Source organism: Leucoraja erinacea, chromosome 3 (assembly GCF_028641065.1).
Source record: "Leucoraja erinacea ecotype New England chromosome 3, Leri_hhj_1, whole genome shotgun sequence".
In the NCBI taxonomy this organism is placed as follows: domain Eukaryota; kingdom Metazoa; phylum Chordata; class Chondrichthyes; order Rajiformes; family Rajidae; genus Leucoraja; species Leucoraja erinaceus.
This window is the reverse complement of record NC_073379.1, coordinates 7,210,208-7,226,874: the sequence shown is the minus strand read 5'-3', so window position 1 is coordinate 7,226,874 and position 16,667 is coordinate 7,210,208. Positions and strand designations below refer to the sequence as shown.

The 16,667-nt window shown below is 43.2% G+C and overlaps 1 protein-coding gene across 3 annotated transcripts in view; it reads left to right on the top strand.

Moving 5' to 3' along the window:
• erbin (erbb2 interacting protein) overlaps nt 1–13,240 on the top strand; it is a 272,303-nt gene extending 259,063 nt beyond the window's left edge. For all 3 annotated transcript variants that reach the window (XM_055631977.1, XM_055631965.1, XM_055631973.1), the window contains exons 23-25: nt 1,253–1,345; nt 2,409–2,483; nt 9,593–13,240. In XM_055631977.1, coding sequence (XP_055487952.1) covers nt 1,253–1,345; nt 2,409–2,483; nt 9,593–9,700 — 276 coding nt within the window. In that variant the 3' untranslated portion in view covers nt 9,701–13,240. The remainder of the gene's footprint in view (nt 1–1,252; nt 1,346–2,408; nt 2,484–9,592) is intronic.
• Nucleotides 13,241–16,667: the final 3,427 nt, after the last annotated feature.

The following is a 16,667-nucleotide window of genomic DNA, read 5'->3' as shown; positions in this document are numbered from 1 at the left end:
TCCTACACACACACACACACACACACACACACACACACACACATACGCAGGGGGCAGTTTTGCTTTTTTTTTACACCTGTACGGAGTTTGTACGTTCTCCCCGTGACCGCATGGGTTTTCTCCGAGAACTTCCGTTTCCTCCCACAATGCAAAGACGTACAGGCTTGTAGGTTAATGGGCTTGGTATATGTATAAATTGTCCCTCGCGTGTGTGTGTGCGTGTGCATGATGGTGTTAGTGTGCGGGGAACACTGGTCGGTACGGACTTGATGGGCTGAAGGGCATGTTCCCCGCACGGTAGCTCTAAACTAAACATCGGCATCTGACCCCACTCCCGACACACAATACGCACCAGCGAGTCCTTCACCCACTGAAAGGACACAGTGCTGGAGTAATTCCGTGAGTCAGGATCTCTGGAGAACCTGGATAGGTGACAGCAGGACCCTTCGCCAGACTGATTCAGTCAGCTGAGTTAGTCCAGCACAGTGTGCCCCTTCTGGTCACCATGGGGCTCCCTCCCCTCTCACCTGCCCAAGGGTCTCAACCTGAAACGTCACCCTTTCCTTCTCTCCAGAGATGCTGCCAGTCCCGCTGAGTTACTCCAGCTTTATGTGTCTATCTTTGGCTCTAAAGTTTAGTTTAGCTTAGAGAAACAGCGCAGAAACAGGCGAGTCCGCACCGACCAGCGATCTCCACACATTAACATGATCCTATGGACAATAGAGACAATTTACACTTATACCGGGCTAAATAACCTACAAATCTGCATGTCTTTGGAGCGTGGGAGGAAACTGAACATCTCAGAGAAAACGCACGCGATCACGGGGAGAACGTACAGACTCCGTACAGACGGGGGGGGGTTTAAGGGGGGACCCCTGGCTTCTGACCTTCGGGTCACTGCCTTATCTCTTATACCAAGGTGCAGTGAAATTCCTTATTGCATACAGATCAGTAAGATTATTGCTGTACATGCTCAGCGTTGATGTGAAATTTGTAACCAGTTCAAATCTTGGCGCGTTAAATGTAAATGTTCCTGCCCTTTCCCTGACCCCTCGTTCCTTCACCGCCCCCGGTCCCAGTTTTTCTCCCCCCTCCCCCCCCCCAGCCCCCCCCCCCCCCCCCCCCCCCCCCCCCTCCCCTCCTCTTCCACCCTCACTCACACACACACATACACACACACACACACTAATATCGCCATGTTAAGAAAATATCGCTTTGAAGTAAAAGGAAATAATTTTTCATTCTTTTTCAGATGCATATTAAAATAGACAAGAATCCCGAGCTGGGTTTCAGCATATCCGGCGGTATCGGTGGTCGAGGGAATCCTTTCAGACCTGATGACACTGTGAGTATTTGGGTGGGTTATTTCAGTCATGCTTAGTTACCGAGTCATCATTTCGTGCAGCCAGGCAGCTTGAACACAAATGCAGTGTAATTTTTGAGTCTTTCTGAGCCTCCCTTTAAATCCAAGCTGACAATCTGTGATAAATGCCTGTGTCAAGAAGCTACCATAACGCACTCTTTTGTTTTTTGTACAAAAATCCAAAAATTCTGGTATGAAATATTTGATATTTTTTCAAAATTAATCAAAATAAAACTGGTACCAAAACCAGAATGGATTATCTTCGGAATATCGGAAGGTAACCCTGAACTAAACGTATTTCAGAAGAATTTATTTAATTACGGGCTAATAATGGGAAAAAAGCTTATACTTAAATTCTGGAAAAATGCGCCCACACCAACAATAAAAATGTGGATATCAAATATGTTTGAAACATTACATTTGGAAGAGATGAGATTCCTCTTAGCAGGTAAAGCAGACCAATTCCAAAAGACGTGGTCTATGTTTCTGGACCTATTACAAGTATGAGGTGCAATAGTAATTTAAATAAACAAATAAATAAATAAGTGGTATCAGGACCTGGTAACGGGAGGTAAAAAAACAAAAACAGACTTGGTTGGTAGTCCCCTTTCTGCGGAGTTTAATGTTATAATAGAGCGATTGTTCCTATTTTCTTTTTCTTTCTTTTCTAGGATCTATTTCCTCACTTTACTTCCTTCTCTAACTTCTTTTCTAAGGGGCTTTCTTTTCCCAACACTCTTGCACTTCACGACTCTCGCGCACTTTCTTTACTTTCCCTACTTCTACCTTTTTCTTAAAGCTCAAAAAAAATGAAGCGGTACAAAAAATGTATTAAGATATATGTGTTATGTAGTATTGTAATTTACCGTACTTCTAATAAAAAAAAATAAATAAATAAAAAAAATAAAAAAAATCCAAGCTGGATGATTTCCCATCATTTGGCTACAGCCTCATTAGTGCCACAAACCGTAAACGTTACTGGAAAGTAACAGTATGCCAAAAAGTTGTTTTAAAGTTATGTATGAAATATTTATTCTTTCCTCAGGGTATATTTGTAACAAGAGTTCAGCCTGAAGGGCCAGCTTCAAAATTGCTTCAGTCTGGAGACAAAATAGTTCAGGTAACTATCTAAATTAATAAGGTTCTCTTTCCTAAAATGAAACAATAAAATCTCTCTCACAAACAGTCTTTTGCTCGTCCTCTGTGCGTGTTCGTATGGACGTGCTCCACGCACTGATTTGTTTTCTATCAATACTGCTTAGAAATGTCTCGTGTGCAGAGTAGATTGCGGACTTAAAAAAATGTTCACGAAGGAACTGCAGGTGCTGGAAAATCGAAGGTAGACATAAGTGCTGGAGAAACATTGCCTATTTCCTTCGCTCCATAGAGGCTGCCTCACCCGCTGAGTTTCTCCAGCGTTTTTGTCTACCTTAAAAAATGTTCTTCAGCATCTTTTGCACAACACTACTTTAATGGGCCTGACCCACTTAGGTGACTCTTTAGGCGACTGCCAGGGACTGGTTTTAATGGAATTCACCTACGACACCTGGCGACAACCTACGACGGCAAAAATTGTCGCCACTGTCGCCGAACATTTTTCAACGTGCTGAAAATTTTGCGGCAGTCGCCTGTAGTCACCCAAAAAAATCGCCTAAGTGGGACAGGCCCATTACACTACTGTTGTAAGATGTAATATTAAACTATGCTAATTATGTTTTAACTATTGCATGACTTTTCCGGGATGTCTGTTGTTGTCCCTTATTCTACGTGATATCTTGGTGGTGTTTTCCCATTTCTCTTTGACTCAACTGAGATTCATCACCATATTCTATGATACTTTATTGTCACCTACAGCAGCTACAGTGCAATGCCTTTGCTTTGCATCCAATCCGGCACAATCATCCACCTGGGTGGTACACAAAGGTCGCCACGTGTCATCCGCAAACTTGGAGATGTTGCATTCAATTCCCTCATCCAAATCATTAATATTTATTGTAAATTGCTGGGGTCCCAGCACTGAGCCTTGCGGTACCCCACTAGTCACTGCCTGCCATTCTGAAAAGGACCCGTTTACTCCTACACTCTTTGCTTCCTGTTTGCCAGCCAGTTCTCTATCCACATCAGTACTGAACCCCCAATACCGTGTGGTTTAAGTTTGCATACTAATCTCTTATGTGGGACCTTGTCGAAAGCCTTCTGAACACATCCACTGATTCTCCCTTATCCACTCTACTAGTTACATCCTCGCAAAATTCTATAAGATTCGTGAGACATGATTTACCTTTCATAAATCCATGTTGACTTTGTCCAATGATTCCACCACTTTTCAAATGTGCTGCTATCCCATCTTTAATAACTGACTCTAGCAGTTTCCCCACCACCGATGTTAGACTAACTGGTCTGTAATTTCCTGTTTTCTCTCCCCCTCCCTTTTTAAAAAGTAGGGTTGCATTAGCTACCCTCCAATCCTCAGGAACTACTCCAGAATCTAAAGAGTTTTGAAAAATTATCACTAATGAATCCACTATTTCTGGGGCTACTTCCTTAAGCACTCTGGGATGCAGCCTATCTGGCCCTGGGGATTTATCGGCCTTTAATCCATTCAATTTACCTAACACCACTTCCCGACTAACCTGGATTTCACTCAGTTTCTCCATCTCATTTGACCCCCGATCCCCTGCTATTTCCGGCAGATTATTTATGTCTTCCTTAGTGAAGACAGAACCAAAGTAGTTATTCAATTGGTCTGCCATGTCCTTGTACCCCATGATCAATTCACCATCTTTCTGACTGCAAGGGACCTACATTTGTTTTAACTAATCTTTTTCTCTTCACATATCTATAAAAGCTTTTGCAGTCAGTTTTTATGTTCCCTGCCATTTTTCTTTCATAATCTGTTTTCCATTTCCTAATTAAGCCATTTGTCCTCCTCTGCTGGACTCTGAATTTCTCCCAGTCCTCTGGTAGGCTGCTTTTTCTGGCTAATTTGTATGCTTCATCTTTTGTTTTGATACTGTCCCTGATTTCCCTTGTTATCCATGGATGCACTACCTTCCCTGATTTATTCTTTTGCCAAACTGGGATGAACAATTGTTGTAGTTCATCCATGTGGTCTTTAAATGCCTTCCATTGCATATCCACCGTCAACCCTTTAAGAATCAATTGCCAGTCTATCTTGGCCAATTCACGTCTCAGACCCTCAAAGTTACCTTTCTTTAAGTTCAGAACCATTGTTTCTGAATTAACGATGTCAATCTCCATCCTAATGAAGAACTCAACCATATTATGGTCACTCTTGCCCAAGGGGCCTCGCACAACAATACTGCTAACTAGTCCTTCCTCATTACTCAATACCCAATCTAGAATAGCCTGCTCTCTCGTTGGTTCCTCTACATGTTGGTTGAGAAAACTATCCCACATACATTCCAAGAAATCCTCTTCCTCAGCACCCCTGCCAATTTGATTCACCCTATCTATATGTCGATTGAAGTCACCCATTATAACTGTTTTACTTTTGTTGCACGCATTTCTAATTTCCTGTTTGATGCCATCCCCAACTCCACTACTACTGTTAGGTGGCCTGTACACAACACCCACCAGTGTTTTCTGCCCCTTAGTGTTTTGCAGCTCTACCTATACCGATTCCACATCCTCCAAGCTAATGTCCTTCCTTTCTATTGCGTTAATCTCCTCTCTGACCAGCAACGTTACCCCACCTCCTTTTCCTTTCTTTCTATCCCTCCTGAATATTTAATATCCCTGGATGTGCAGCTCCCAGCCTTGGTCACCCTGGAGCCATGTCTCCGTGATCCCAACTATATCATATTCATTAATAACTATCTGCACATTCAACATCCACCTTATTACGAATGCTCCTTGCATTGAGACACAAAGCCTTCAGGCTTGTTTTTACAACACTCATACCCCTTATACAATTATGTTGAAAAGTGGCTCTTTTTGATTTTTGCCCTGGATTTGTCTGCCTGTCACTTTTACTTTTCACCTTGCTACCTATTGCTTCTACCCTCATTTTACACCCCTCTGTCTCTCTGCTCATGCTCCCACCCCCCTGCCACATTAGTTTAAATCCTCCCCCATAGCACTAGCAAACACTCCCCCAAGGACATTGGTTCCATTCCAGCCCAAACAAACATCATTGACAAAAGAAAGACACAAAATGCTTGAGCGATGCAGTGAAGCATCTGCATGAGGTCAAAAGCGACAGGAGCAGAATTAGGCCATTCGGCCCATCAAGTCTACTCCACCATTCAATCATGGCTGATCTATCTCTCCCTCCTAACCCCATTCTCCTGCCTTCTCCCCATCACCCCTGACACCCGTACTAATCAGGAAGCTATCTATCTCTGCCTTTTCATTACAATTCCTTGTTATAACATAAATACCATTGACAGGCACTTTGCACCAACAATGTGTGACTTTATATTTAAGAATCATGTCTTGCAAATATTATGATGAAGAAGGGTCTGAAGAAAGTTCCTGACCTGAAACGTCACCTATCCATGTTCTCCAGAGATGGTGCCTGACCCGCTGAGTTACTCCAGCACACTGTGAAGCGTCACCTATCCATGTTCTCCAGAGATGCTGCCTGACCCGCTGAGTTACTCCAGCACTCTGTTTCCTTTGTGTTCATTGTTTCTACATTCCTTCTTCTTTTCGTGTCCATCTTGTTCCAAATGTTGGCCTCGCTGTAATCGTCCGTCCTGAAAAGGCCGCAGGCTTCCGGCGACAATCAGTGGGAGTCGTCACTTGTCGCAGTAGATGATGGTGGTAGCAGAATTAGCTCAGGATACTTCCAGTTTCCAGCCCCGCGACCTGGACACTTCTGCTATGGGGCCGTTTCTACATTAAACATGCTTTTGACATATTTGTGAGGAACATAATGATAAGGATGGCAGTTTTTCAGGAATATTACACTCACTTCAGAAGTTTTGAGTAGGTTTGTAACACTAAAACTGATCTGTCATTGGAATCAGAGGTTATGGGGAGAAGGCAGGAGAATGGGGTTAGGAGGGAGAGATAGATCGGCCATGATTGAATGGCAGAGTAGACGTGATGGGCTGAATGGCCTAATTCTGTTCCTATCACGCATGACCTTATCTAGTTTGTCAAACAACTCCAAACATACCAACACGAATAGAAAGGAAGTCTTTGGTTGGATGCTAATCCAGACAATTAGGTAAATGACACCATCAGTATCTCAGTGTTCAAAGCAAACTTTCAAGTAAAGGTGGTGTATGGACATGTTACTTGTTGAAGCAGGTGCTATAACAGCATTTAAAAGACACAGTTTTGTGTAGCTTATTGTCACATGTACTGAGGTACAGTGAGCTTTTTGTTGCGTGCTAACCAGTCAGCAGTTGGGCAGTCATGGTGGCGCAGCGGTAGAGTTGCTGCCTTACAGCGAATGCAGCATCGGAGCCCCGGGTTCGATCCTGACTACGGGTGCTGTCTGTACGGAGTTTGTACGTTCTCCCCGTGATCTGCGTGAGTTTTCTCCGAGATCTTCGGTTTCCTCCCACACTCCAAAGACGTACAAGTTTGTAGGTCAATTGGCTTGGTAAATTAAAAATTGTCCCTAGTGGGTGTCGTAATGTGCGGGGATCGCTGGTCGGCGCGGACTCGGTGGGCCGAAGGGCCTGTCTCCGATGTTCCATCTCTAAACTAAACTAAACTAAACAGAAAGACCATTTTTTAATTACAATCGAGCCTCCCACGGTGTACCAATGCATAACAAAGGGAATAACATTTAGTGCAAGATAAATCCGATTAAAGATAGTTCTCAGGGCTTCAATGAGGTAGATAGTAGCTTAGGACTGCTCACTAGTTGTTGGTAGGATGGTTCAGTTGCCTGATTACAGCCGGGAAGAAACTGTCCCTGAATCTGGAGGTGTGTGTTTTCACACTTCTGTGCCTCTTGCCTGATGGGAGGGGGGAGAAGAGGGAGTGACCGAGATGAGACTGGTCCTTGATTATGCTGGCGGCTTGCCAAGGCAGCGTACATGGACACAAAAAGTTTTGAAGGATATGGGCCAAACCATGGCAAATGGGACGACCTTCGACGTAAGTTGTTTGGTGTGGATGAGTTGGGCCGCCGGGCCTGTTTCCCTGCTGTACGATTATGAATTCTCCGCCTCAGAGGGCGGTGGAGGCCGGTTCTCTGGATGCTTTCAAGAGAGAGCTAGATAGGGCTCTTAAAGATAGCGGAGTCAGGGGATATGGGGAGAAGGCAGGAACGGGGTACTGATTGGGGATGATCAGCCATGATCACATTGAATGGCGGTGCTGGCTCGAAGGGCCGAATGACCTACTCCTGCACCTATTGTCTATTGAATTAGTGCTGACATGGTTCAATCAAGAGCCTCTAGCAAATTGAGCCAGATAATGTTAACAGGGCATCGCAGTGGCGCAGCGGTAGAGCTACTGCCGTAAAGCGCCAAAGGACCGGTTCAATCCTGACTACGGGTGCTGTCTGTATGGAGTTTGCACGTTCTCCCCGTGACCTGCGTGGGTTTTCCTCCGAGATCTTCTGTTTTCCCTCCACTCTCCAAAGACGTACAAGTTTCTAGGTTAATTGGCCTGGTATATATGTATAAATGTCAAAAATAAATGGCCCTAGTGTGTGTAGGGTAGTGTTAATGTACAGGGATCGCTGGTCGGTGTGGGCCTGCTTCCACGCTGTTTCCCAATAACTATACTAATGTAGACAGAAATGCTGGAGAAACTCAGCGGGTGAGGCAGCATGGGTGAAATAGGTCACCTATTCCTTCGCTCCAGAGATGCTGCCTCACCCGCTGAGCTTCTCCAGCATTATTTGTCTACCTTCGATTTTTCCAGCGTCTGCAGTTATTTCTGAAACTAAACTAATTAGCAGTCTCACTGAAAACATGCTTTGGTGAGGTTTGGCATTGCGCCATTGGAAAGCATGATGCAACACGTTGACGGGGTTAAAATGACCCTCTCATGATTCTGGCCAACTGTGAAAACAGAGCGCCTTTAATGTGGGAGGATTAGCTGGGTCAACTTGTGCCAGATTGGAAATATGTTCTTGGCATTGACACTACAAAGTCAAGCCTTGGCTCGTTGGTGGAAAGATATGACGTTGTGGAATGTCAATGACCAGGCTAATTTAGCTGGTGCAGTGCAGATGCAAAGCTGATCTGTGCCTGGCCCAAGCTAGGCTGTTTCACTGAAACTTGTTGCGAAGTAACTGGAAGGACTTCTTCTTCTTCTTCTTCTTGCGCATGGCTAAAGTTGTCGGTCAACTTGTTCTATTTGATCTAATTGTTTGTGCACCTCGGGTTGATTGCATTAGTCAAAACAGGGTGGACCACATGAAGGTTGCAATCTCCCACCCCTACTGGAAGGGCTGGAACCTTAAGTATTGTGTTTGTGAAAACTGACGAGGTGTCTAGTCCAATACCCGAACCCTGAGAGAAAGCCACTATAAATCTGGATATTGAACTATAGTTTTGTGTTATTGATACAGCGTGGAAACGCAGGCCCACCATGTCCGCGCCGATCAGCGATCCCCGTGCGCTAACACTATCCTACACGCACTGGGGACAATTTACAATTTAACCAAGCCAATTAACCTACAAACCTCTGTATGTCTTTGGAGTGTGGGAGGAAACTGGAGCACCCGGAGAAAACCCACGCAGGTCATGGGGAGAACGCACAAACTCCGTGCAGACAGCACCCGTAGTTAGGATGGAACCTGGGTCTCTGGCGCTGTGAGGCAGCATCTCTACCGCTGCGCAGCCACGCTATATTCTCTACCCACTTAGCTAGCGAAAAGGTTGAAGGCACGATTGAGCTTGGTCTGCAGGATCCTCGGACTAATCGACTACTCGAGCCCGAGGTTGCCATGTTGTCAATTATTGACTCTGAGTTTTCCATGCCACAGTAGAGAATAATCTTTTCAATGCAGATCCAGATTGTTGCATGTTTAATGAAGGTTATATGTTGGTTGGAGATGCAAATGAATGCAAATGTTGGAATCTGGGGGAAAATAATACTTCTAGCTTCTGTAGATAGATACAATATATTGGAGTAACTCAACGGGACAGGCAGCTCTCTGGCGAAAAGGAATAGGTGACGTTTCGGGTGGAGACCCTTCTTCAGACTTGTAGTTCCCATACATTGGGACGTTAGTGCATCAAATAGTGTTTTGCTGTTCATACCAAAAATGCCAATGTGTTTCTTTTGCAGGCTAATGGGTACAATTTTATGAATATTGAGCATGGACAGGCAGTGTCACTATTGAAGACGTTCCAGCATGCAGTGGACTTGATAATCCTGAGGGAAGTGGCATCCTAATGATGAATTGTGGACGACGAGAAGAAATCAAAACCAATGTGATCAATTTTTTTCTATAAGTAATTCTGTAGCAAAAAAAAAAAAAAAAAAATTGCAGCTGATATCACTTTTTTTACTTGGAGATGAGGGAGGAATCAGTGGACGGTTCGAAATTCTGGCGATGAGTTTAGGCTGTATAATAATGTATTGGGCAATGTAGAGCTTTGGTATAAGGGGCATGACCACTGTACAATGGTAGAGGTGCAGATGCAGGGTGAAGAATTAACATAGTCAAAACATCACTCTTAATATGAACAAACCTGTGTGCTTTTCTGTACAGATTTTAGGTTTTATTTTTGGATAATCTTATATATTACTAAAGAAACTGTACACGGCTCGAATAGTGAGCCTGATTTTAGCTCGGACAGGTGGCAGGGCTATCTGTTCCATAGATTTAAGCCTTTTATTTTTAATCACCTTTGTATAATTGTTAAAACGCTGAAACCACTGGGTAAGATGTGCAAGGGCTGGCCAATGGATGTGTGTACTTTGTTTAGACGAACGGGTAGATGTACGGTTCGAGCATATTCCAATTTCGGCGACCTTGGTGGGAATATCTGACAAGAACTGATGTCGGTGGGGCTAGGTTACCAAAGTGAATCTTTGATGGCATGGTTTGATGACAGAGATGACATCGCTGTGAGCGGGACGGGGAAAAGAAGCAGCTAATTGAAGGGCCTGTCCCACTTTCACGACCTAATTCACAACCTTTTTTACTCGTGGACATTTTTCATCAGGCTAGAAAAACGCCCCGACCTACTTGATGCCACGAGTACCTACGACTAGCATCACGGCCTGCTACGACCTACCTACGACCTCGTGATGACCATGCTGCGAGTATGAGTCAAGGGCAAACTCGGCAGAGGTCATGAATTAGGTTGTGAAAGTGGGGCAGGCCCTTCAAGCTGCCTGGGATGGATCTGTTTCAACAAGAACGTTTTGAATTGTGAATTGGACTCTTTAAGACCAGAGTCACTAAAAGGGTTTTCTTAGTCCTTTCGCAACAAGAGAGGGTTGTGGTTATGCTGCCCACTACTCTGAGAATATTATTTTATTACACTTATCATTTCTAGTGCATTTGGCCAATGTTTTAAATAAAATCTTTCTATCTTTACTAAAAAAAAAAGATATAATTAACAATACTGATGCCTATTGATCAGCTTTGTGAATCATAGTAAAAGTGCCATAGGAGACCAAGAACCTATCTTTTTAAATGCAGACTTGAAAAAACTCTGCGAAGAAGCAATACTGTAAGTCTATATAGTGAAGAGGGTGTAGGTCTAACAATGAATTTGGTAACATGCTTGCCTTTGAAGAGCTCAACTTAACTGTAAAATGTATATTCCCAATTGATCATTAAATGAGCAACAAACGCGCTGCTGGGGGAACTCAGCAGGTCACACAGCATCTGTGGGCATTACACGAGTTGATTTATTTCATAAAAGGTCTATTCTAAATATTGTCGAAGGGAGACCCTTTGATTACTCCCAAAATGATGCTGGAGGGTCTTTTCACACACTAGTGGAATCAAATTGTTCAACAAAGTAGCTCTGAAGGTTTAGCAGTAACATTTGTATGCACCAATTAAATAAAAAAAAATACCTGCTTAGGTAGTTCCAGTAAGTCACAGCAAATCTTAACGGCTTGTTCTTGAACACGGGTGGGCGGCACGGTAGCGCAGCGGTAGAGTTGCTGCCTTGCAGCGCCGAAGACCCGGGTTCGATCCCGACTACGGAATGTACAGAATCTGTACGTTCTCCCCGTGACCTGTATGGGTTTTCTCCGAGATCTTTGGTTTCCTCCCACACTCCAAAGACGTACAGGTTTGAAGGTTAATTGGCTTGGTATAAATGTAAATTGTCCCGAGTGTGTGTAGGGTAGTGTTAGTGTGCGGAGATCGCTGGTCGGTGCGGACTCAGTGGGCCGAAGGGCCTGGTTTTCACGCTGTACCTCTAAACTGAACTCAACTAAAAAGGTAACCTGTAGCAGCATTCCCATTAAGATGATTGGTATAAAAGTTTGTTGTGGGTTTTGAGAACAATGAAGATTTTAAAAAAGATAGATGCAAGATCACATTGTATTGATTGCTGACAAAAAAATCCTAGATAAAGTTTTTTTTAACCCAGGCATGGTTTTTTAAAAGTGTGCAAACTGGTTTTACTAATTTGCCCTGATGGGGAATAATATTATTTCAGCTGCTTGGTAGTATTATATCAGAATATATACAAAAGTGTACAATGAAATAACCTATTGGTCAGCATTGAAGTTTTTAATACATTTTTTTTGTTCCAAGCTAGAATTAATTGCCTTTCATGAATTTGGTGATCATGTCGGATGATTGTTTATGAGCTTTGCATTGTGTATATACCATCTGATTACATTCTTGGTGAAAGGACCTTGCCCATTTCACATTCGAATTTTCAAATTTTCAGATCTAATCTGAGGCACCTAGAATTCAGAGTCGGCATGGTGGTGTAACGGTAGAGTTGCTGCCTTACAGCGCTCGCAGCGCTGGAGACCCGGCTTTGATCCCAACTACGGGTGCATGCCTGTACAGAGTTTGTACGTTCTCCCCGTGACCTGCGTGGGGTTTCACCGGGATCTTCGGTTTCCTCCCACACTCCAAACACGTATGGGTCAATAGGCTTATTGGCTTGGTGTAAGTGTAAATTGTCCCTAGTGTTTGCAGGATAGTGTCAATGTGCGGGGATCGCTGGTCGGTGCGGACTCGGTGGGCTGAAGGGCCTGTTTCCGCACTGAATCCCTAAATTAAAATTGACTGATTTTTGCATATCCTAGAGAATAATTTTCAAATCAAACCAAATTTTACCTCATTCATCTGTTAGATTGGATCATGTCAATAAATTTGTCAAATATTAAATGCTGTCCTGCAGATTTTGATAAGCCTTATCCTATAACAATGTTGACCATGTGGAAAGACAATTTGTGTCACTTTGATTTTTTTTTTTCTAATCATAGGTTATACAGTTTTTTTGTGTTTATGGCCAGTTAGTTAACTGATGATCAGTTAGTGGTCCTTCAAGTAACCAATGGATTGCTGTCGATGGCCAACTCATGAAAGGTGGTAATTCAGCTTATCATTAAACCACAAATTGGAAATTCTTAAACATTCCCATATTTATTATGTAATTTATTTATTCTGATGGTTTCTTGTGGGCTGCATTTTTCTAAAGATTGTATATAGTTGAACACGTCCTTGATTAGAACAAATATGAATCGAACCAAAGTAGCCACTATGCTTGGTTCCCACAGTAATGCTGTATTCCTGATACGTTTTGGAACATTGCCCTTTTTTTTGAGTAAGTCTGTGCTGTTTGATAAAGAGCTACATTTGTTCAACATTCCACATTTTGTATATAACTAGATGGTTTCTAACATAATCTACAATAATTAGGGTCAGCTAACGCTCTTCACAATCTGATTTACTTTGTACAATTTTAGTTTGTAAACAAGGCAGTTTATTGTATATGAAATCTTAAATTGGTCAAAAACTGTTGTGTGTCCCACTGACATGAAAATGATTTGTAAATCCACTCACTTTTCAAAAGTGCAAATGGCTTCTATATGTTCCTATTGTGGTTTATTAAAAAAAAAAATGGAATCACTTCATTTGAACACACTCTGTGCTTTATTTATTACAAAGATGATTCCAATATTGTTATTGATTTATTATTGTCATGTGTATTGAGATGCAGTGGACCTACCTCTTTGGTGACTCTCGGACTATCCTTGATCGGACTTTTCTGACTTTACCTTGTACTAAACGTTATGATCATAATCATACTTTATTAGTCAAGTACGAGGAATTTTATTTCCCATACAGTCATACTAATAAAAAGCAACAGAACGCACAAAATACATTTTAACATAAAGATCCACCACAGTGACTCCTCCACTTTCCTCATTGTGATGGAAGGCGAAAAGAAAAATCAATCTCTCCCCTTCTTTGTCCTTGAGCGGTTGGGGGCCCCTAACCTTCAGTTGATGGGACGATCTTGAGTCCCGTAGCCGGCGGCGGGCATCCTCGTTCCCTGATCGTGCATCTGTCCACCGTAAATGGCTCGATTGTAATCATCCACTGGCTTTCTGCTGACTGGATAGCACGCAACAAAAGCTTTTCACTGTACCTCAGTACAATAAACTAAACTGAAAAAGTTTGCGTGCTATCACCAACTTCTACAAATGAGCCTTTGAAAGCATTTTATCATGACGGAACACCTCATGGTTTGGGAACAGCTCCAAGACCGCAAGGAATTGCAGTGAATTGTAGACGTAATCCCCCCAAACCATCACATAAACCAACCGGCCTTCTGTTGACACCATCTGCACTTCACGCTGCCTCGGCACGGCCAGCAGCACAACCAAGGATAAGGCTTGCCCTTCCAAACAATTGTCACGTTTGTACTGCACAGTGAAATTCTTGCACCGGTTTACAGAAGAATAAAAGTCCAAAGCCTTTTAGACCAACATACTGGATGTACTGGAGCGCCCCCGACGTAGGTATGTTACAATACTTACCTTCAGCAGCGCGGCAGTTCTGCCACTGGCCATGTGTGCGATTTTGACACGTTTGAGCGGGGGGGGGGGGGGGGGGGGGGTTAAAACGCGATTTTCTCTTGCCTTGTCCTGGATTATATTTTGTCGGAGTGCAAGCTTTTGCTGAAGAATCGTTCCGACGGCCGTTCTGTGTTTTTTTATAAATCGCCCGACAATTTCAACGCTGGAGTCATTTTAAAAGCAGCTTCTAAAGCCGTAAATGCCGACAACGGGGCCGGATTTCATGTAGGTGACAGGTAAAAGAAAGTAGTTTATTTTTATGTATAAAAGTGTTTCTTAAGATGCCTTTAGTTCACATTTTAAGTTGCGAAACGGTGATTTAGTCCCCATACGAACCGGCAGTGTTTTTCATGCTGATATGGGGGTATAAATCACCACAACCTCAACGTTCCAAATGGTCCCGTTCGAGTAAAACCCACTCGCGTTGATTTAAATGGCCATTAATTTACAGGTATTAAACATTAAATTCCTTCCATTTGGCCTATAAATCCATGACAATGAGATTTTAAAAACATGTTTTATTGTGAATTCTTGTGTGAATGTTATTTGGACACTTAGGCTATTTAAAAATGTTAATCTATTCTTAAGAAATTGATAGATGTTTGGATCTAGTAATTGAATTTTGTAATTAGCTACAATTAGGTAACTAACTAATTATATGCTTTAATTTCAAGTCATCTAAGTAAGATTGTTTCATATTTGTTTCAGAATGCTTCAATCTATAATAACTGAAAATTTATTTCAGTTCTCTTAATTTTTAATAAAGTTATAGGCTTTTGACTGTCCTCGATCACAGCTTTTGTGTTCAGTCAATGGAAAAGCAATAGGGAACAAGATGCTTATTTCCGAGTATGAAAATGGCCATAGCTGTTTTAATACTGAAGATATGAAAGTGAATTAGGTGTCAAATTAAACTTATTTTTATTCTTTATCTGATGGGATAAATCACAGACTTGATTTTTTAAATCTCAAAATTTTGTAACATTGCTAGATACAGGTAAACCCCACACTGCCACAGGGCCTCCTCTGTCGCCCTCGACCAACTGTGTACTGACGTCCAGTGAAGTGAAGAAAGCAAATGGCATGTTGGCCTTCATAACACGAGGAATTGAATATAGGAGCAAAGAGGTCCTTCTGCAGTTGTACAGAGCCCTAGTGAGACCACACTTGGAGTATTGTGTGCAGTTTTGGTCCCCTAATTTGAGGAAGGACATTCTTGCTATTGAGGGAGTACAGCGTAGGTTTACAAGGTTAATTCCCGGGATCGCGGGACTGTTCTATGCTCAGAGAATGGAGCAACTGGGCTTGTACACTCTGGAGTTTAGAAGGATGAGAGCTGATCTTATAGAAACATATAGAATTCTTAGAGGATTGGACAGGCTAGATGCAGGAAAAATGTTCCCCATGTTGGGGGAGTCCAGAACCAGGGGTCACAGTTTGAGAATAAGGGGTAGGCCATTTCGGACTGAGATGAGGAAAAACCTTTTCACCCAGAGACTTGTGAATCTGCAGAATTCTCTGCCACAGAAGGCAGTGGAGGCCAAATCACTGGATGTATTCAAGAGAGAGTTAAAGCCCTGTCCCACGGTGCGAGTTCATTCCAAGAGTTCTCCCGAGTTTGCCCTGATTCGAACTCGGAGATTTACGGTAACGGCCACTGGTCGGTACTCGGGGCTCTCGTGGACATTTTTCAACATGTTGGAAAATCTTCACGAGTCTTCCCGTGCTTACCTGCCGTTAGCAAGTCTTCCTGAGTACCTGCTGTTAGCGTTACGATCCGCTAAGAGCCGTCTCCGAGCTCCGACGTACCCGCTACGTTCATTCTCCGTGCTTACCCCGATTTGATTTTTTTTAAACTCGGGAGAGCTCTTGGAATGAACTCGTACCATGGGACAGGGCTATTAGATTTAGTTCTTGGGGCTAAAGGGATATGGGGGAAAAGCTGGAACGGAATACTGATTTTAGATGATCAGCCATGATCACAGTGAATGGCAGTGCTGGTTCGAAGGGCCGAATGGCCTACTCCTGCACCTGTTTTTCTATGTTTCTAAATACAGAGTAGTAACAAATTAAGACTGCCATTGGCAGTTTACAAACCACAATCAAACAGGTATTAGGTTTAAAATGTAGTCAACTTTATCTACAATACGCTTGACCAACCGCGGCGACCTGCATTCAAAGAAGGCCTCAAGAGTCCCCATGGACACCGCGTGCTCCCTCTCCTGGGACAGTAGGCCTGGAAGAGGGGCAGGCAGTCAACTCGGGCAGAACTCTCGACTGCCCGCTGCCTGGACCCGCGAATGGCCATCTTAGTCAGGCCCAGAAGCAAACTGACAGGGAGACCCCCCCC